The 21,469-nt window shown below is 33.3% G+C and overlaps 2 protein-coding genes across 2 annotated transcripts in view; both read right to left on the bottom strand.

Annotated features, from left to right (window-relative positions):
• The window catches only part of LOC102016982 (olfactory receptor 6C6-like), a 5,527-nt gene extending 1,311 nt beyond the window's left edge, over positions 1-4,216 (bottom strand). The window contains exons 1-2 of the mRNA XM_013520798.1: positions 4,196-4,216; positions 334-370 (exon numbers count right to left, since the gene is read on the bottom strand). Coding sequence (XP_013376252.1) covers positions 334-370; positions 4,196-4,216 — 58 coding nt within the window. The remainder of the gene's footprint in view (positions 1-333; positions 371-4,195) is intronic.
• Positions 4,217-17,972: 13,756 nt separating this feature from the next.
• LOC102013694 (olfactory receptor 6C6-like) lies at positions 17,973-18,932 on the bottom strand. Its single transcript, XM_005397242.2, has one exon. The coding sequence runs from the start codon at positions 18,930-18,932 to the stop codon at positions 17,973-17,975; it is 960 nt and encodes a 319-aa protein (XP_005397299.2).
• Between the last annotated feature and the right edge of the window lie 2,537 nt (positions 18,933-21,469).

Below are 21,469 nucleotides of genomic sequence, written 5' to 3'. Positions count from 1 at the left end.
CTTGCCAGGCAGGTGCTGTGCCGCTGAGCTAAATCCCCAGCACTATTAATAATTTGAAATGGAGCTCCTCAACTTGAATAGTATTGATCTATGGCTTTTTCAAGTACTGTATCTCAATATGCTGTTCAAGAATTTGACATTTTCCAATTTCACAAGTTACCTAATAGCTCACATAATTTCTTACCTCAGTAACATGGTAGTTATAGGAAATGGATTCATTCTCAGTAACTGTACTAACTAGAAATTTAGGATATATGTATAATACTGTAAAATTTCCAAACAGGGGAAATTCTAAAGGAAAGAAGCACGTGAGGATCAAACATTCAGTATCTACTAGTGTGATTGTAATTATGGTCAGATCAAAATGGTGCTAAGTGAATAACTGAGAAACTGAGAGATAAATCACAGAACTTTTAAAAATGAGTCACCACTTAAACCTGCAATGGAGTTAGTGTAGCTTCTCTGTCTCTTCCTATGTGTGAATGCTGAAAACACCTATAAAAAATAACAGTGATGACTGTAATGCTTGTGAATCATGATTAGAGGAGTCATGATATTTCAGGTAGAATTAAGCACTACTAATTTATGTTTTGCTGTTGATTACACAGTAATATAAATAGTATGTATTTCTAGAGTTTGTTAAAATATTTAGGCTTTACTTCTTATATTCTAATAGATTATAATCCTATAAGTGAAATGGATATTATGTATGTGAATACTTAAAGACCCATAAAGTTTGGAAATGCACTTATATCTTGCACAATACACAAGATTTGAGATGGTATACAATTTTCTGATTAATGATAGTGTTAGGTATAATGAAAGCTATACATATACAATAATCTATAGTTCATGAGGTATTTAGTATACAAAATCAAAGACATGGGTCTTGCACAGGTCAACTGCCAGAATATATTTATAAGTATGTTTTTATGCAATGAATCAAAGTTTACCATACCTGACACTTAAGTTTACTTTTCTGGCTAATAATATTGATTTCCCAATATTTCCAAGAAAGAAAGAGAGAATGATTTGTGGGTTCTCCTATGAGGTTTCCCAGCCTGTCACCTTTGTTACATTTATTCAAGTTATCACTTGCTTTGAAATATTTTTCTTTTAGTTATGCTTTTGAAAAAATTATGGTTGATTGGAAGAAATGCACAATAAAAAGAAATACAGAATTGATTGAGGATATCTTCTTAAACAGAAATGTAAAGTAAAAGGAAAGGAAAAAAAAAGGTATATGGATGTTCAAACAAATTATATTTAGTTAACTGAGCTTGAGGAAAAGTTGAAAACTTAAAGTTAAGGAAACTAATTTTATAAACAGATATCCAGAGAAGCTATAAGGAAAACCTATTAGAATAAAATATGTTTCAATTGCTAATATGTACATTTTGCTAATTGCCTAAAATTGAGACTAAGACATAAGTATGTTTTAAATCAACAAGATCTAGTGAACAAAAGTGAAAGAGCATGTAGTATATTTTATACTCACAATAGTGGCAACACTACAATTGAGACAAATTAGATGTGTCAAAATCATAATATTTAAACATCAGGCAATCAAGAATCTAAAACAATCTTACATCTACATATATATTTATATATGCATCTACACATATATCTATCTATATTATAATTCTTGGTGCCTTGCTTATATTATGTGCGATAAGTGAAATTAAGCCTAAAAGTACGTGTTAGGGCTTGCACTCAGCAAATGGAGTCATATTAAAAGAGTCTATTTTCAGAAGTCATGATTTGAAAGTCAGATAGTTTTATAAAAGTTCCTGTAAAAGCTTTCATGGAAGTTCTAACTTGAAGCCAAATTACAGACATTTCTTCTTCAAATAATTAGTGGTACAAATGTGAAAACCTTCTTAAGTTTTCTTTGATCATCAAAAGAAATAATTAAGTCTGCTTTAAACTGGCACTGTGTAAGAACATGTGATCTACATTTGAGAGATTTCTAATCTCTTAACTTTTTGAATGTGTACAATGAACACATTCAAAATAAATACATAAAAGACCCAAAGAACAGTGGTACCTCAGTTCATTAACTTGACACTTTCAACGGTTCTGGTCACAGAAGTTGTTCCATGATTCTGGGTGTAGGTCTTGAAGAAGGTGCTACTGTAATGAGAAAATGAATGTTCTCCCCAGTGTTACCCACAGGCAGTTATAGAGTGAGACAGCTGAGTATTTTGTCTTTCTGATGGGTCCTGAAAGGAATCAAATACTTGAGAAAAGACATACAAGGCAAATGGAGCAGCATAAGTCAAAGAAGAGAAGTGGCATAAACATGATTTAATTGGAAACAATCTTTAGAGATCTCCTACTTGGTCATTTCTGCTAAAACCATAAAGTATTGGAAAGAGTAGCACTGAAAGGTCTGGAATCTTTAGCACACTCAGATGATTGTGAAACAATAAACAATCAAATGTTCCACTTTACTGAAATCTTTGCACAACTGCTAAGCATGCTTAATGAAATAATGCTTAAGCTAGAAGTCCCTCATGTTAACTGCTGATTTGTTCTGCTTTAACGATCACCCATACCATCTATTCAGATAAAACACATTGTAAGAGAAAGCAACACAAATCACAGTGTGAGATCATATGAGTACAGGGCAATTAAAACAATTTTATTTGATTTTATGGCATATTATAGCAAGTAAAAATTGTAATGTTTGAGCCTTAAATGACTATCATATCTTTCTGGTAATCACTCAGCATCACCTATATATAAAATGGAAAATGTAATAAAAGCAATAATATTTCCTAGTTTAACAGCTTTCTTTAACAGATTTCACACACAGACATGAGCAAACATTTTGTATTTCAATACCTGAATCACCATCCTGGTGAACAAAGAGTAATCATGTCCATTGCTCTTACTAACCATTTCTTTGTATGCTAAAATATATGACTGGCTTAATTTTGCTCATTAACTTATTTTGACTGATTCATTGGATACTATTAGGAAAGTTATCAATTCACCCTTCTCTGTCTTATGGGAAAAGATCTAACATAAACAAAGAATTCTCAGGGTAAAGCAGACCCAGGAATATAATTTCTAAGGGATTTTACATTCTATGTTGCAGAAGTGTTTTCGATGGAGACACACACACAGTCTCTAAAGAATGAAAAACATCATGCTACACTGAAATATGCATACTCATGTCTATAGCAGGACAGTCTGGAATAGTTAAATCTTGGAAACAGCTCAAATATGCATCAGTTAATGAATGGATAGAGAGGATGCGTTTCTTTCATATAGACTATTTTAACATGAAATATTTTAATATCACAAGGAAGAATATAAGGCAGAAAAACCCTGCTGTAGATCAACTGACCTCAAGCTAAAAGTACCTTGTTTCCTTTCAGTTTATCCACTTAACAATATATCCCTTCAAACTCAAAACATCAATTCATGGAAATTACAAGTTTCTTTTAAGCTGCATAGTCCTGCCTTGTGAGCGTGTGTTATAGTTTATTTGTTCACACTTTCTACTTTATTTTTTGTTTTAAATGATTTATTTGTGTAACTGAAATGCCATACACCAGCTTCCTTTATTGATACATCTTTTCTCATGATTATTTGTAGGAGATTTAAATCAGTATAAATATTTTATAAGTGTACAGACATTCATGTATACACCTGCAGTATATCTCACATCTTTCAGTAGGAGAAACACTGATGGGTAAAGACCTGGCACAACTAAGTAGGACCATGAGAATCTGCTCCTAGTAGTGTTTTCTCTGAGGAAAGGGCACGTGCACCTCTTCAATTAGGAAACCCGTGGTTATGCTTTGGGATGTTTTCCTTAAAATTTTTTAAGCAGGGCCCAGAACAGTTAGCCAGTAATTAGATGCTGAGTGGCAGAGCTGCATCCACGGTTTATGCCACGGATTCATAGGGAACAGGGTCTAGCAGCTCAGGCTCGTTCTCCTTGCTTCTCACGAAGTGTGCTTCTCCACACGGGGAGGCCGGTGCTTCAGTTGAATGTAGAGACCTTTCCCTTTTGATTCCTTATTTTCAGATCACTTCCTTGACATGTTTAAGGAAGTTATCTGAAATCTTAGAGTACATAATATGTTCGGTATGCACATTCATTCTCTTGGCAAATGTCTTGCCTTTAAATTCCTCATTGGCAACAATGTCAACACTTCCCGGGGTGAGACTGTAGACTCACCCGGTCTCGCCATGGTAACATTTGTGCGGCATTCCCTTTGGAACAGTTCCCATTCCCTTCATGTGTGCAACATCACCTTTTTCATAGATTTGCATATATGTGGCCAAAAGAACAATTTTATGTTTTGTGAAAGCCCTAGAGAACATACACCGGGTTCCTCTCTTTCCCTTTGTGATCGTCCTTCTAGAAATCTCTAAAACATTGTGATTTCTACACAAATTTTAATAATTCTTTAACATGTCCATTAATAGATTATTTCCAACTTAGAAAATTAAACAGGTAAACCAACGAGTAAAATTGTCCATATGTATTTTGATAACATATTTTTATAAAACATAAATTCCATAACATTGAAGGTTCCATATAGGGTAAATTCCTAATGTTGAAATTACTCAATCAAAAGTAAACCTCATAGATATTTTGTTAGCTATTGCTAAATTGTTCTGTATGTGTACTCTATAAATTCCCACCAACAATGTAGTATCCTTCCTGTTTTTCAACAACCTCTAGAACAAGAGTTGGTTTTGTAATTATGAAGATGTTGGCTGTATCATGTAAGGTGTGATAATTATGAATCACTTCTATTTTCATTTTTCTATGTGTGGAGTTGAATATCATGTCATGAACTGAATAGCTCACAACATATATTTACACATTTATGAAATGTCTACAACTATTACTAATTCAATTTTTAGATTTTTCCGCTACTTATTCATACACTTTAAATTTTTTGTCATATGAAGAAATATTATCTTTTCATCAGTTAAATATGGTGCAAATATTTTTTCTTAGTTTGATAGTGATTTATGATTTTGTTAATAAGCTTTTTCCATGTTTTCTGGATTTTGCGTGCTCAGCAGTGTCAGTCTTTTGTGTGTTTGTCTTAGTCTGTTTGGATTTTTGGCAAGATTTAGAACCTTTCGCTGTATCCAATTAGAAAACATATTTACCCATATTTTCTTCTAATATTTGTTAGTTTCATTTTACCTTCAGATTCCTAAGCCATTCAGAGTTTATTTTATATATCCTATAAGAAATTATTTTAATTTGAACTTTTCTCTGAATTATTAATTGATTTCTAAGTAATACTTATTTTAAATGTCCATTTTATCCCTATGATTTATCATCATTATCATATGCATAATTCCACTTATAATTTAATGTATATCTGTAAATTTTACTGTTTGACTTGATCGGATCATTAATGCTCCTATAACCTGATAGTTTCCTTACAGACATATTATTGTGGGTTTCAATGCTTGATTTTACAGTTTCTCCTTGTAGCTTCTCTTCGTTTTTTCTTTAGGGAACTTTATGTAATTATTTTTCCACATTAAATGTAATATCAACAAAATTTACTTAGGAAATATAGTTGGTTTGTATTTATATTTATAGTTTTTAATAACTAAGAATTTTCATATTTTTATAAAGATTTCTATTTAAAGAGAAAGAATGATTTGTTTCTTCCCTTCTATTTTAAAGTGTGTACAATATTTACAAAGCCATGTGTTCATTTTTGAAAATATATAATCAATAAAATCAGACCTTATGTATTAACAAATAAGAGAATACTGAAATATTACCAGAAATGAAAATAAATCATTACAATTCCTCAAAAATAAAATTTCATTTCAAGAAATTTGAAGAAGATGAAGTGCATAAATTCTTAGAAATGCATAATCCAACAAACTAAATCAAGAATAAACTGAAAGACTGAACAGACCAATTATTAATAAAGTGGCTGAAGTAATTAAAATACCTCAATTGAGAAAAACCAAGATAACATGGCTTTGCAGCTGAAATCTACAAACATTCAATAAAGAATTAATACCAATTTTTCTTAAACTTGAAAAAAATGAAAGTACATGGCATAGCTGCAACTTAATTTAATGAGATCAGCATCAGTGATACAAGTGCCAGAATATTTCAGATAGTTTAATCACAATAGAACTCTATTCAGCTTTGAATAATCCATATTCTGATAGGAGTATTTTAAAAATCTGAATAAATAAAAGAGAGCATCTTTAACTAAGAATTTCAAATCATGACCAAATTTAGAAAACGAATATAGATTTGTTCCAATATCTGAATATAGAGAATTTGGTATTTTTGAGAAAGAGACAAATAAGGATAGGAAATACATTTTAAAATATAGGGAATAATAGTTTATCTATTTATTTTTATTTTTTATTTTGTTTCTTTTAAAGACTAAAAAACTAACAAAACATTTTAAGGTTAAAAGAACCAAAACATATTAACAAACACAGAGACAAATAAAAAACCATAAAACAAATAAAGGCAATATGGAATTTTAGACAAGGTGATAGAAAATTAACAATGCTTGTTGTATTACATATTGGTATTTTCAAATGGTTACTCAGATAAACAAATATAGGCATGTAAGATTGATTAATAAACATTAACTGCCCCTTTCAATAAAGTAATGGAAATTAGTTGTACAATTACCTTAGTTATAATGTGTACATATATTTTTTCTCTCATCCCAGTCATTCTTTGCTTTGGAGCAGTTTCTTTCCCTTTCACAATATCTATTGTACCTGTTAGAATTTATTTATTCTTTCAGGTTCTTACATGGGGAAGATGATATGATGTTTACACATGTCAGGCTGATTTATTTCACTTATGAGTACGTGATGTATCCATTTACCTGTAAAAGCTTAGAGTTTATCTTTCTTTATACCTGAGTAATACTCCATTATATAAAAATATTATGCCATATTTATCCATTCCTCAACTGATGGGCATTTGGATTGTTTCCACAATTTAGCTATTACAAGTTAAGCTGCTATAAACATGGATGCACATATATTGCTGTGGTATGATGTTTTTAGTTTTTCTAGAAAAACACCCAAATAGAAATAGCTGGGTTGAAACCGACTTCTAGTCCTAGTTTACTGAGGAATCTCCAGATCAACAATCAGATGTTATTAATATACATTTTCAAATAGGAACAGCAAAAGTTATGGTTAAATTTTGTCATATTTTATTTTCTTTTGGCTAAATACAATAAACACAAATAGGCCAGTGATGGTGAAAATTAGAGCTGTCAGTCATACAAAGAGCCCACAAGGGCACACGTGCCACAAGTTCAGCACCACTGAAATGGGCAACATGATACATAAATAAACATGAGCTTTAAGTTGGTCATATATCACAAACACAAGGTAGTATTTGCAGGGGAAACCTCGAAGATATACCTAGGCATTAAGATCAGAGGTTAGCATTGCCTCCAGCATCACTTTCCCACTGAGTGTTTTATTCTAGGGCTCCTAATTCAGTAACTTGACTTGGATTGTGAACTGAACGTGGTTGATCTGATGTGTCTAGTTCTTCAATGCATCATCAGTATGCAATCGTCAGCCCATTGCGTGACTCAGAATAGAGTGTGGAGGATGTCAGAAAGAGTTTCGTCTGCAGTATGGATGCGTGAGTGTGGGCGCAAGCAGGTGTGGGAGCAGCTCCCTTCATCTCTGGTAGCCTGTCCCACAGAGCCACCTGGTGAGGGATGCCATAGCCAACAGTCAGTTAAATCTAAGGCTCTTGAAGCAGTTTGAGACACCTGCATAAGCAGTGTTCTTCTGGAGGAAGACTTCTGGGATAGCTCTTAAAGTCAGCAGTCACAAATAATCTTCATGCCTTGTGAGATCTAAGGTATTCTCCCTTTAGTGATAGGTTTTTCTGTACCTCACTATAATCATGTTCAGAGTGCCCATTCCAGCAGCCATATTTTCACATGTTTTGTTTGTTTGAGTTACCTGTCATATCCTTCTCGTACCCTTGGTCAGTTAGGTGAGAGATAAAGATGTTTTTATAAAAGCTGACTAAAAGTAAATTAAAATCATTTAAACCTCTTAGTTCATCTTATTTTTTGGATATGATAACAATAACTGAAGCTCATTGATTTGTAGAGGAAAGATGTTTATTTTGGCTAATGTTTCAGGAGACATGGAAGTTCAAGACCAGATGCCTGCAGTAGTTAAGTGACTGAAGAAACTTCAACTCATAACAGAAAGCGGAAGAAAAGAAAGGGGTCAAACTACTATAATAACAAGGCATTGAGCTTACACAAAGGCACTGATTCTTTCAGGATGGCCCCACCCCAGTGATCCATCACCTCCCAATGGTCCCCAGTGACGCACGGAGGAGTTAAAGTTTCAACACCAGAGATTTTGAGGAAACAAGCAATGGCAACTCCCCGAGTTATAAGCTAGACGGCATCCTAAGTAGACTGGTCTCTATTTGCTATTGGGAAAAATTATACCTTATTTCCAGCAATGATCAAGATGGAATCCTCATCATTCATAAGATATTCACATAAGCCCTTACCTGCCTTTCTCTTCATCATTAACCCATACGAACATGACATATTCTTTCTGTAGAGAGCTGTGTTCTTAAGCTGCACTGCTTTCCATGAGTGCAGGGTCAGGAAGAAATGAGTAAGATGGAAGTTCTTAGTCCTCCATTGAACAGCTTGTGGGACAAAAACTGTCTAATTCCAAAGCTTTGCAGAGCTGAACACAAGACACTAATGATTTACAAGGATGATAACTGCATAATTCCCTCTACTCAAGTTGGAAATCACTGTTCTGTTCATTTGCTCTATAAATTTGTCTCTTCAAAATATGACATATGTAGAATCATGTAGTATATGATCTTTTACTCTGTCTTTTTATTTATCAACATACATTAACACTCAACATATATGTCTTTGTACAATTGTTTCTTTTATACTACACATTCTTTAGATATACCGCATATGTCTAGCCCTCCACCCATGGAGGAACATCTGCATTGCTTTCTTATTTTGTACCTGTGAGTAAAGCCATTTATCATTTCCCTCTAAGTGCTTGTTATGTGAACATGAATTTTCAAAACATGGGAAATATACAAGATTGTGATTTGGGGATTATGTAAAAAGACTTAATTTAGCTCAGTACAAGATTGCCAAATTACCCTCGAAGGACTCTATCATTTTGTGTTCTTTCTGGCGCTGAATGAGAAATTAAAATAGTCGATTTTTAAATGTTTTATTTCAGTTGCACCATGATGGCCAATATATTTTATGCTCAGTTTTTAAGTAAACATTTAGGACTCAAGCCTTCAGACATAATCGATCCTTTATCATAATGAATTCCCATTTTTAAGCCTGATATTTGTGCTTGTTTTCATGTTTTATAGTGTGAGATATAGATATTTTAGTTTTACTTTGATCAGTTTCACCAACCTTGTACTCTGGACCTACATGTCTTCTTATGTAAAGGAGAATTAACACCAAACAAGGTAATACCACCTCTTTGAGAAATAGATATGCTAATCACACTGATCTGATTAGCATATCATTAAAATTGTATTTATGTATTGAAATATCATTTTCAATCTCATCAATAGGTAAAATTATGTCAATTAAAATATATATTTGTAAGTTACTTCTAAAAATAAAAATATAATGAATTTAATGTCAACAATGTATAATAATTTCCTGTTCCTTAAAAATCTCTTTCTGACAATCTGTCTCTTAAAAGTTATATTTAGACCTGTCCCATTTGTTATGAATTACAATATTATGCCAATTTATTAATATCTACCATGTTTGTAAAAACTCTGCTACATGTTAGAGAGTAGCAAATATCATCAGTATGCCAACCACAAGTAGCCAGAATCTATATATTAATGCCTATTGTATCCTGAGATTCTGTTTATGTCTACCATGTGCTGGTTACTTGCTTCTAGGAGTTTTGTAAAGAAGAACATATTCACATGTAAAAACTTATGTGAAATGGGCTCTTTACTTAAAGATAGGCAGCAGAGCAAAGGAGAAGTTTCAAGTCCATTGGCACCCAGTCTCCCAAGACATCTTCCCAAGCTGCATAGTCTTGTCTACATGTCACCTACTTTGTACAATAGCTGAGAGGCCCCAAAAGATGGTCTATACTTGGTCATGTATCTCAGTCTCCACCTGACATACTGGGCAAAGCTTGGAAAGATACACTGTTTCAAGGGAGAGAGGAGTATCACCCCGTCTGTCCTGGGAATTTCTTCCCTATCACAAGATTTGCTTTCCCTAGTTAGGGAAAGGCTAATTAGACAATTGTCCCACCGATATGTTGTTCTTGGATTCTTTCTTCTACAATCTTTGGTTTCACTTTTGTATCTTATTTGACCCCATTTTGCCTCTTTTCTAATTATACTTCTTTATTAAAATGTGGTAGTGTTTGTCCTAGACCTTAGACAATTTAAATTAATCAAAGTCCATGTTCAAATAACGCTATGCAATATCATCAGTAGCATATGGTCATTTAAGCACAATCTTCACAATTCTTGTGGCCTATCATTTATAACATTACTGTCTCTTGATCTAATTTCTGCTACTGTAATATAATATGAGAATGGTCAATTTATGCAGGAATGATTTAGTTCTTATCGTTGTAGCAGTGGACTTCTTAGTCCACTATCAAAATGATTCTATCTGGTGAGGATCTTCTACCTGAATCCTAACATGGAGACTGGCATCATAAGGTGAGAAATCTTTCAAGGACAGGAAGGTGACAGCATGTGAGAGCCTCATATGCAAAAGATAGCTCACTTTACATCCAAGCCCCTTCTAACCTACTACCTCAATAAAAGCATCCATCCATTCAGCAAGGGATATTATCATGGCTTAACAACTTGGTACAGTTTCTACCCTTAAATATCTTCAAAACGACAATTAAGTTTGAACACAAGTTATGGAACAGATATTCAAATCATAGCTAGGTCATTCTTTTCACATATATGTATGCAATACTGGCCAAACACTCTTACTATGACTTCTTTAAACAAATGATACTGTTTTATATAATTTTTTAAAAAGCAAATAATAATTTTATCTTAACTTGTGTATTTTTCATTGCTATACATTTATTTACATAGATAATATTTTTTGCATAATTATTTTTCTTCTCCCTGAGAAACATTAAAAACAAATTAAAAGCTTATATACTGGAGATACCTTCAGTTTGTTCCTTTGAGCAAGTACTTGTGCCAATTGGTCCTTATTGTCAACTTCACTGAATCAAGGGACACATGGACAGATGTTTGGATTTTGAGGGACTAATCTCTTCAATGATGCAAATCAGTTCAAAACTGAATGGGCTATAAAAAGGGAAGGCCAGGACAGAGGAGACAGTTCATGAGTGTGTGAACTTAGAGGTCATATCTAGTCTCTGATTCCCTCCTGATCTCTGTCCCTGTTATCTCTGCTTTCTGACTGCTGTACATTAAGAAACTTTCCTTGACCAAATCCTTAGGCCATGACATTTATATCTCAGAACCAATCCACCATGGACTAAACCTTGAAACCATGACCCATTATAAGTCTCTTCTCCTTTAAATTCTGGGGTGAGGTGTTTTGTCCTAACAATAGAAAGTTGATCAATACAATGTGGATTTCTCCTTCATCTTTAGAAAATAGTTTTACTGAATATAAAGTTCTTGGTTGGTATCTCTTCTTTTTCAACTTTTAAATATAACATTATATATTCTTGCTGTCATGATTTCCAGTATTATGTCAAAACGTTCCTCTATACTAAGTTTTTTGTTTGTTGTTGTTGTTTTTCCCTGTACCAGGAATTGAACTCAGAACCTCACGCTTGCCAGGCAGGCGCTGTGCCACTGAGCTAAATCCCCAGCCCCAAAACGTTCCTCTATATGTCAAAAGGGTTTTTTTCTGACTCTCTTCGGTATTCTGTCTTTGTCTTTGGCTTCATTTAACTTGAACACTATATGCTTCCTTGTGTGATTTTGTTTGTTGGTTTGCTTTTGCATGCTTTGCTCATTACTGAGTTATGCATTCTTTGAGTTTTCTAGATCTTCCTTTTGCTATCTGTCATTAATTATAGGAGGTTCTAAGCCAGTAAAAGTTCAAATATTTATTCATTGGATGCTATGTTTTACATTTTACATTTCAGTATTCTAGACTATGAAGGTTCTATTGACCTATTTTTAAATGGAACGATTTTTTCATGAACCATATCCAGATCATTCATGATGGGTTTATCACTGATATTATTTATTACTAACACAGTGTTTTTAATTTCAAGGATATTTTACCTTTTATAATTTTCATTTCTCTGAGTAAAATGTTCAATATTGTCAACTCATACTATTATAGCTCTTAACCTAACGGTCATTTCAAATAGTCTACCTAGCAATTCCAGCATCTATATCCTATCCATGGCTGCTTTTAATAGTTACTTTCTCTCTTTGAACTTCATTTCTTTATATTTTTGTCAGGCTTATAATTTTGGATACATACATAATACAAAAGAAATGATACAAACAAGGCTTTAACATAAGAGTTTTTGCTGATTTCCTGAAACTTGAGATGTGTTTAATGATTCTTGTGACTACAAGGTGACCAAAGATTCCATTTCCTCTAGTCTCCTTTTGTACCTTTTAATTTTGTGTTTTACAAGAACAGAACCTTGAAAAGAGTCTGTGACATATGGCTGTTTCCAACTATAATCCCGTGCTATTATGCTGGATTCCTGCTGGTGTGGGGGTATGACGTGGCAGGCAGAGGTTTTTCTAGTCTTGCAAACGGGTAGTCACAAAGCATAGAGACAAAGAGAAACAAACATACAGGGAGGGAGAGGGAGGTTCTGGTAACAAGTATATACTCTTGCATATCATAATTCCAGTGACCCACCTCCAACCTGGTCTCACCTCATAGCATCACTCTTTCAGTGACCGAACTCATTAATGAATAAATCCACTTATTAATAAAGTGTAAACACTAACCCACAATCCAATCAGCTGCCAAACACACTGTACTATTGTGGAACATTTTGGATCTAAAGCATAACAGCAATAAATCTTTAAAAAGGTCATGCATCATGACCAAGGTGGCTTTATTCTAAGTGTTCAAGAATGATCCAATATACTTAAATGAATAAATGTAATATACCAAAGAAAGGGAAGCACATCAGAGAAACAAAAGCATGGAAAAAACTCATAATTTCACCCAAACAGATACAGACAAAACCTTTGCTAAAAATCCAACATCCTTCTTTGTAAAAACCCTAATGAAAATAGGCATATAAGGGAATTATCTATACTTATTGAAGACTCTATGATAAATGCACTAATAGTATCCCACTAAATAAGGAAAAATAGAAGAATGTCCATGGAAATCAGGAATAAGAATAGGGTGTCTACTCTATTGCTCCTGTTGAATATAGTACTCAGAAATTTAACCAGGGCAATCATGCCACTGGAGGGAAAAGGAATATATAGAAGCAAAGAAGTCAAATTAACCTTATTCACAGATGACATGATCCTCACATAAAAGACCCAATAAACTTCACTGAAAGTCTCTTAGAACCAATAAGCAATTTGAGCAAAGTAGGAAGATACCAAATCAACACAAAAAATCAACAGTTTCTCCACAGCAAAGGAAACGACTAACAGAATGAAGAGACAAGCTACAGAATGAGAAAATTTCCAGTTATGCCTTAGAAAGAGGACTAATATCAAGAATATATAAGGAACTTTAAAAAGGACACTCCTGATATACAAGATGGGAAATTGAAATGTGTAAACACTTCTCAAGAACAGAAGTACAAATAACCAATGGATATGTTAAAAAATGTTCAACATTTTCGCCCACCCAAGAAATGCAAATCAACAACATACTGAGATACTATCATATTCCAAAAAGAATGGCTAATATGAGAACTAAAAGAGAAATAACTAATGCTGCTGATGAAGTTGTATGGAAAAGGATACTTCAACATTTTTGGTGGAGGTGTAAACTACTACAACCTCTATGGAATACAGTATGGAGATTCCTCAAAAAAAAAAATCATAGGAATTCCATTTTACCCAGCCATAACCATTCTGGGCATCTTCCCAAAAGAGTTAAAGACATCATGTTATAATGGTACTGATATACCCATGTTTATTACATAATATCTTAGAAGTAGCCTATATACCCATCAACAGGTGAAAACATAAAGAAAATATGGCACACGTATGCAATAAAATACTGCTCAATCATAATGAAGTACATTTGAGTCATTTGTAGGAAACTGATTGCTGCTTGAGACACTGAGGCTAAATAAATAAATCAGACACAAAAGATCAAATGTATATAGTTTCTTCCATATGAAAAACTCAAACACAAATAATTTAAAGAACAAAGTAAGATAGATGACAGGAAGTGATAGACTTTGTGGAGACGTGAAGGAGATCTGCAGAAAAGGTGAGACAGAAAGAAAGGGAGAGAAAGTAGCAGTAAAAATGACCTAGCTGTAATGCATATATATACTAATTTCCCACAATTAATGGGCTTACCATGTTACAAATATAGGGTAAAAATGATAATCTTAATATTTCTAAGAAATACTTCCATATCTTTGATTGCTGTCTTTAGAATCAGATATGCCATGCCTTGTTTTTTGGATGTCTAAAGGAATTCATTGGCAGATGAAATTCACTTTTAATGTCTAAATTCGGGATTTTACTTATTGCTGGAAGCATGATTACTATTATTATCACTAAACACTTCTAAGCATTTTCTCAGACTGATAAGAATATTGTTACTAGTGACCTACTCTTTGACTTCCATTTTCAATTTCTTCTGAAAATCTTCTTTTTTATATACTCAGCCTTTAAGGAAATAAGGTTATTGCTAAGATCATGAAAATGTCCTCCTATTGAGCAATATTATTCATTTATAAGGGTAAAATATTAACAACTGACTTACAAAGGACCTTGAATAAGGCTTCCGTATGTTTATGAAACCAAATAGCAAACACAGAACATTTACCTAGAGTGTCAAGTTCAAATGGGTTTAACAAAGCGCTAACAGACTTGAGAGGATTTTTAACTTTCTAGTAATTTAAACTTAAATTCCTTATGGTTAATAGACTTTTTACTACTACAGTGTTATTAAACCTAAAAAGCAAACAGAAAACATTTAAAAAGGAAAATATCACTGGACCTCTAAATAATTGAATACTCTATTACACAGTTTAGTATCCTAATTTAATCATCTTTAGGAAACTTTTAAGAACTCACACTCTAGTCAGTATAATTATATACATTTAATCTCCAGGTCTGGGTCAGTTATATACATTTACATAACTACTACAGGTCATTGACACTTCACTTGTTGAGATAGTAAATGAACAGTGTAAATAGATTTCATCTCAAATCAAAATTGCTGAATGAAAAGAATTTTTCCTAGAATTTAAAGGAGAGATCCTGTTCTCCCTGGAACATATATAGATGAACATTTTCAAATCTCAACATATTTAGCTCACCAAAATTAAGTCATTTTATAGTATATTTCTTACGTGTGGTAATCGTTCTTTTTATCATTTCTCTTCACCAGAAATTATCTAATGTACCCTGTTCATGACTTCCAGATAAGTTATCAAAGAATCTGAAGTACTATGAACACACTCATAGATTTAAGCATTTGTAATGGCCAGGATATTCAAATCGTCTTATATAATGAGAGGAAGTTGAACAAACTGATATAAATGCATCTCTTCCTTTCACATCTGTATCCAATACTGGTATCACTCTGAATAAAAGAAAATAGAAGTGACTGACAACTTCTGAGGCACTGGATTTGGTTATTTGCAGAGTCCACACTGAATTTTATATTGCTAAGTCAGCATTATATATGATTTTTCCTAGACATTCTATTAGAGCAGAGGACACACTGGAAAGTTATTTCCCAATGTCTCCTTCTCAGCATAATTCTGAATACTGTTGGTGAATAAGGGAACTTTACAAATTTTGTAAGTTCAAAGAGTTGTGAAAGTCTACAGATCTCCAGATGTCTTTGTAGTCAGGCTGGTGACTAAATGTAACATCCATAGTAAACTTTTTTTCTTTATTTATTTCTTTTTTGTTTTTTCTTTTTTTTTTTGAACCAGGAATCAAATTCAGGATTTTGTGCTTCCAGGCAGCACCATGCTGTGCTGCTGAGCTATATCCCAGGCCCAACAGTAAGCGTTCAACTAAATGTTTAAGAGCTACCTCTTTTCTATAAAGAATAATGGTCAGTATTCTCTTAGAAGTTTCTGAAGTTACCTGCCATTTCCTAATAAAATATCCTATAAAAATGTCTTCAGGGCACCAATAATGAAGAGTTTCCTAGTTTCCTCAATTCTGACAGCAACAACATTCAAATTTTAGCTCCCTCAGGCCTTCAAAAGCAGACTGAGTCTTGCATCCTGCTGCATTCAAAAGCAAGTAAACTGAGTGAATTGAGATTCAGCTAAGGTTGGCCCCTAAAGGTAGCAAGGCCATGTGGAATGATTCTTCCTTTCCTCTAGGGGCAATTTCTAAAGGCCTTTTCTTGGGAAATGGGATTTGAGGATTACAATCCACAAGACATAAGGGGCAATCATTCCCAATTAATTCACCTTTGAAAGAAAGCTGATTTCAAAAGAACATAGTAGAATATTACATGGTTTCAGGGGTTGAGATTTTAATGAACTCACTTACACACATATGACAGTAATTGATTCAGGCTTATGAAGAGATTTCAGGGAATAAAAACATTCAAATATTGTAATAAGGGAGATCAGTCTCGCTATGACAAAAGAAGATCAGAAATGTTACTAAATATAGTAGGATTAGAAACAAACTATGGAAAATGTATATGTTGAGCAAAAGAAACTGGATACAAATTTCAAACTTTGAGGCTTCCTCTATATGAAATTTCTGAACAGGGAAGACTGATCTACAATGACCAAAAGAACTTCAGTGGATGCTCAGATTCAGTGACAGATAGAGGTAGGGTGGCAGCAGAGGAATGACTATGTAGAAGCAAACTCAAAAATTTGGTGTGATGCTCCCTAGCTGTATAGTTATACAAGGGTACATACCTGTCGAATGCATTGGTTAAAATAACAAATTGCTATTGGATGGAAGACATACATAATTAATATGGTGAATTGATATAAGTAGAATTAGGGAAATTTAAAGTACAAGCTATTTTAAGTATACAAAATTTCCTCAAATGCATTTATAAATTATACACTGAATTTTTCAGTAATTAGTATAACTTCTAAGATTCAGAGTAAAGAAAGCAATATCCTAATTAGAATCAAACCTGAAGTTTGAACTATTTGCACCCAAAGTGACAGCTGCTTATATTTATGAATAATTTATTATTGATTATTATAATTCACATGGAAAAACTTTCTGTAGAACATTCTTTTTGTATATATTATTCTTGTCCTCACAGTACCCAAAATCTAGTACTTTTACTGAAAGTTCATCATAAATAATCATTGCTCTGGGAGGGCTACTTTGATCTTTCAAATTACCCACATGTTCCACTTATGTTCTACCAAAATATCAATTATGTTTTAAAATGAATAGAATGTTCTGTGCTTGTCTGTGATAATTTTAGCATTGCAAAAATAATTAATACTGGATGCCATGCTAAGCAGTTAACACATACAATGAAATAGTAAACTAAATTTATCTAGTACGATTTATTTGATAAAAGCATCCAGTGCTATGCTTTAGGAGAGGTGGCATTTCTAGGTAAAGAGAGTATTTGGCGTTGTATACTGAAAAAGTAATTTTCTTCTAGATGTTAGGAAAATCTCAGAAAGATGCACACAAAGAGTTGCACAGAGACTTAATGAATCTACTATGATATAAAGGCTCAAGCAGAGAAATGGCATACACAAAAACTAATGTAATTGAAGATTGTATTCAATTTCATCATGCATAATGTAACAGCATATTATGTATTTCTAAATGTTTTCTCAGTGTTTTCAGAAAAATTAAACCTTTGCAGCACATGCTTGAGAGCTTCTTTCACCTGTTGGTTCCTCAGGGTGTAAATGAAAGGGTTGAGTAAAGGGGCAACAGAAGTGTTGAGCACAGCTACTCCTTTAGCTAACGTCACCCTCTCCTTTGCTGACGGCTTCACATACATAAAGATACAGCTCCCATAAGTAATGGAGACGACCACCATGTGAGAGGAACAAGTGGAAAAGGCCTTTCTTCGTTGCTGAACAGATGGGAATGTTAGAATGGTTTTGAGGATGAACATGTAAGAGAGGACCACTAATAACAATGTGATAATAAGCGTCATCACAGCTAAAATAAAAGCCATCAATTCTATGAAATGTGTATCTGTGCATGAGATCTGAAGGATTGGAGAAGTATCACATAGGAAGTGATCAATCACTTTGGAAGCACAAAATTCCAGCTTGAGTCCCAAGAGCAGAGGGGGAAAGATGACCAGTAATCCAGTTGTCCAGGAGCTGAGCACGAGTTGGTAGCAGACTTTGGTGTTCATAATGGTTGGGTAATGCAGTGGTTTGCAGATGGCAACGTAGCGGTCATAAGACATGGCAGCCAGGAGGTAAAACTCTGTAACTCCTAACAGGAAGAAAAAGAATAATTGAGTTGCACAACCATTGTAGGAAATGGTTTTGTTTCCAGTGAGAATGCTCATCAAGAACCGTGGAATGCAGACTGTTGTGAAGGAGATTTCTAAGAAAGAGAAATTTCGGAGGAAGAAATACATTGGTGTCTTGAGGCGGGGATCCAGCAGGGTGAGGACAATGATGATTAAGTTCCCCATCAGGCTCAAGATGTAATTGAAAAATAGAAGCAGGAAAATCACAGTTTGTAGGGCAGGGTCCCCTGTCAGTCCTAGCAAAATGAACTCTATTTCCCCAGATTGGTTCTTCATTTCTTCTTTGTCCTGTCAAATCTATAGAAGATTAAAAAAAAATCATAAGTAGTAAAAGTGTTTATAACTTTACATGCATTGACATTAAATATTAAGACAGTTAAGAATGTACAAATGTTTTCTCAAGTCAATTCCAAGTTCATCATAATGAATTTATCTTCAACCCCATCAGGCATGTTGGAAATGATGCTAGGAATTCTTTGCTTGTCCAAAGTTGAGAAAAGTCCATTTACTAATTTACAGGAAGCTTATTATTCATTTGAAATGCAACTCCCCAACTTGATTAGTAGTGATCTATGGCTCTTTCGAATACTATATCTTAATAAGCTGTTCTAAAATTTGACATTTTCCAATTTCTCCATTTACTTAGTACCTGACATAATTTGTTACCTGAGTTACATGGTAGTTATAGGAAATGGATTCATTCTCAGTAACTGTAGTAACTAGAAATTTAGGTATATATGTGTAATACTATAGAATTTCCAAACAGGGAAAATTCTAAAAGAAAAAAAGCACATGAAGATCATATAGTGAGTATCTCCTAGTGTGATTGTAATTATAATCAGGCTGAAATAGTGCTTAGTGAATAACTAGAAATGAAAGATAAAACCACAGAACTTTCAAACATGGGTCATCAGTTAAAGCTCCAAGGGTAAATACTGATGCTTTAGTGTAGTTTCTCTGTCTCTTACTATATCTGAATGCTTAAAACACCCATACAAAAATAACAGCGATGACTATAGTGCTTGTGAATCACAATTAGAAGAGTGATGATGTTTCAGATAGAATTAGGCAATACTAGTTTGTGTTGTATGGATTATTATGACAGTAATAGAAATAGTATGTATAGCTAGAGTTTCTTAAAATATTTAGGATTTAGTTCTTATATTCTTATAGATTATAATCCTATAAGTGAAATGGATATTGATTATGTATGTGAATACTTAAAAGACTCATAAACTTTGGAAACGCACTTATATCTTGCACAATACACAGGTTTGAGATGTTATATAACTTCCTGATTAATGATAGACAATGTTAGGTAAAATGAAAGTAACACATACACAATTATCTATAATTCATGAGGTATTTAGTATACAGAATCAAAGAAATAGGTCTTGCACAGGTCAACTGCCAGAATATTTTTACCTGTACGTTTTTATGCAATAAATCAAAGTTTACCATACCTGACAGGTAAGTTTACTTTCCTTGCTAAAGATATTGATTTTGCAATATTTCCAAGTAAAAAAGAGGGAATGATTTTTGTGCTTCTCATGTGAGGATTTTCAGCCTCTAATCTTTGAATATACTTATTGAAGTTATTACTTCCTTTGAAATAGTTTTCTTTTAGTTATGCTTTTGAAAAATTGTGGATGCTTGAGAGAAATGCACAATAAAAGGGAAATGGAATGAAGATATCTTCTGGAAAGGAAATGTAAAATGAAAGGAGAGAAAAAGGGGATATGGAAGTTCAAACAAATTATGGTTAGTTAACTGAGTCTGAGGAAAAGTTGAATAATTAAAGTTATGGAAACTAATTTTATAAACAAATAATCAGGGAAGCTGTAAGGGAAACCTATTAAAATAAAATATTCTTCAATTGCTAATACATACCTTTTGCTAATAACCTTAAGTTTAAATTAAAATATATTTTAAATCAGCAAGATTTAGTGAACAAATGTGAAAGAACATGCAATATATTTTATACTCACAGGAGTGGAAGCCCTGCAATTGAGAAAAATTAGACTTGTCAAAATAATAATATTTAAATATCAGGCAATCAAGATACTAACAGTAATCCTACATCTACATATATATGCATACATACATATATCAGTATACATTATTATTCTCAGTTCCTTACATATATCATATGGCATAAGTGAAATTAAGTCTAAAATTACATGCTAGGGCTCAGAGGATGGATTCATATTAAAAGAAGCTATTTTCAGAAGTCATGATTTGAAAGTGATGTAGTTTTATAAAAGTTCCTGTAAACGCTTTCATGCAAGTTCTAACTTGAAGCCACTTACAGGTGTTTATTCTGAAAATAATTAGAGATACAAATGCGAAAATGTTCTGAGTTTTTCTTTGATCATCAAAAGAGATATTTAAATCCACTTTAAATTTGCACCATGTAAGGGCATGTGATCTACATTTGAGAGATTTCTAATCTCTCAAATTATTTTGTAAAATGAACACATTCAAAATAAATACATAAAAAGCCCAAATAACAGTAGTAACTCAGTTCATGAACTTAATATTTTCCACGATTCTGGCACAGAATTTGTTCCATGATTCTGGATGTAGTTCTTGAAAAAGGTACCACGTTATAAGAAAATGAATGTTCTCTCCAGTGTTACCCACAGGCAGTTATAGAATGAGACAGCTGATATTTTGTCTTGAGGAGGGTCCTGAGAGGAGTCAAAGGCTTAAGAAAAGACATTCAAGGCAAAGAAAGCAGCATAAGTCAAAGACTAGTGGCATAAACATGATTTGATGGGAAACAATCTTCAGAGATCTCCTACTTGGTCATT

Source organism: Chinchilla lanigera, unplaced genomic scaffold (genome assembly GCF_000276665.1).
Source record: "Chinchilla lanigera isolate Chin_1 unplaced genomic scaffold, ChiLan1.0 scaffold00057, whole genome shotgun sequence".
Lineage (NCBI taxonomy): Eukaryota > Metazoa > Chordata > Mammalia > Rodentia > Chinchillidae > Chinchilla > Chinchilla lanigera.
The sequence above is the reverse complement of the archived record's forward strand: the minus strand, read 5'-3'. Positions and strand labels throughout refer to the sequence as shown.

Excerpts from the sequence above, each read along its gene's own strand:
- LOC102013694 (XM_005397242.2), bottom strand. The coding sequence starts at position 18,932 with ATGAAGAACCAATCTGGGGAAATAGAGTTCATTTTGCTAGGACTGACA.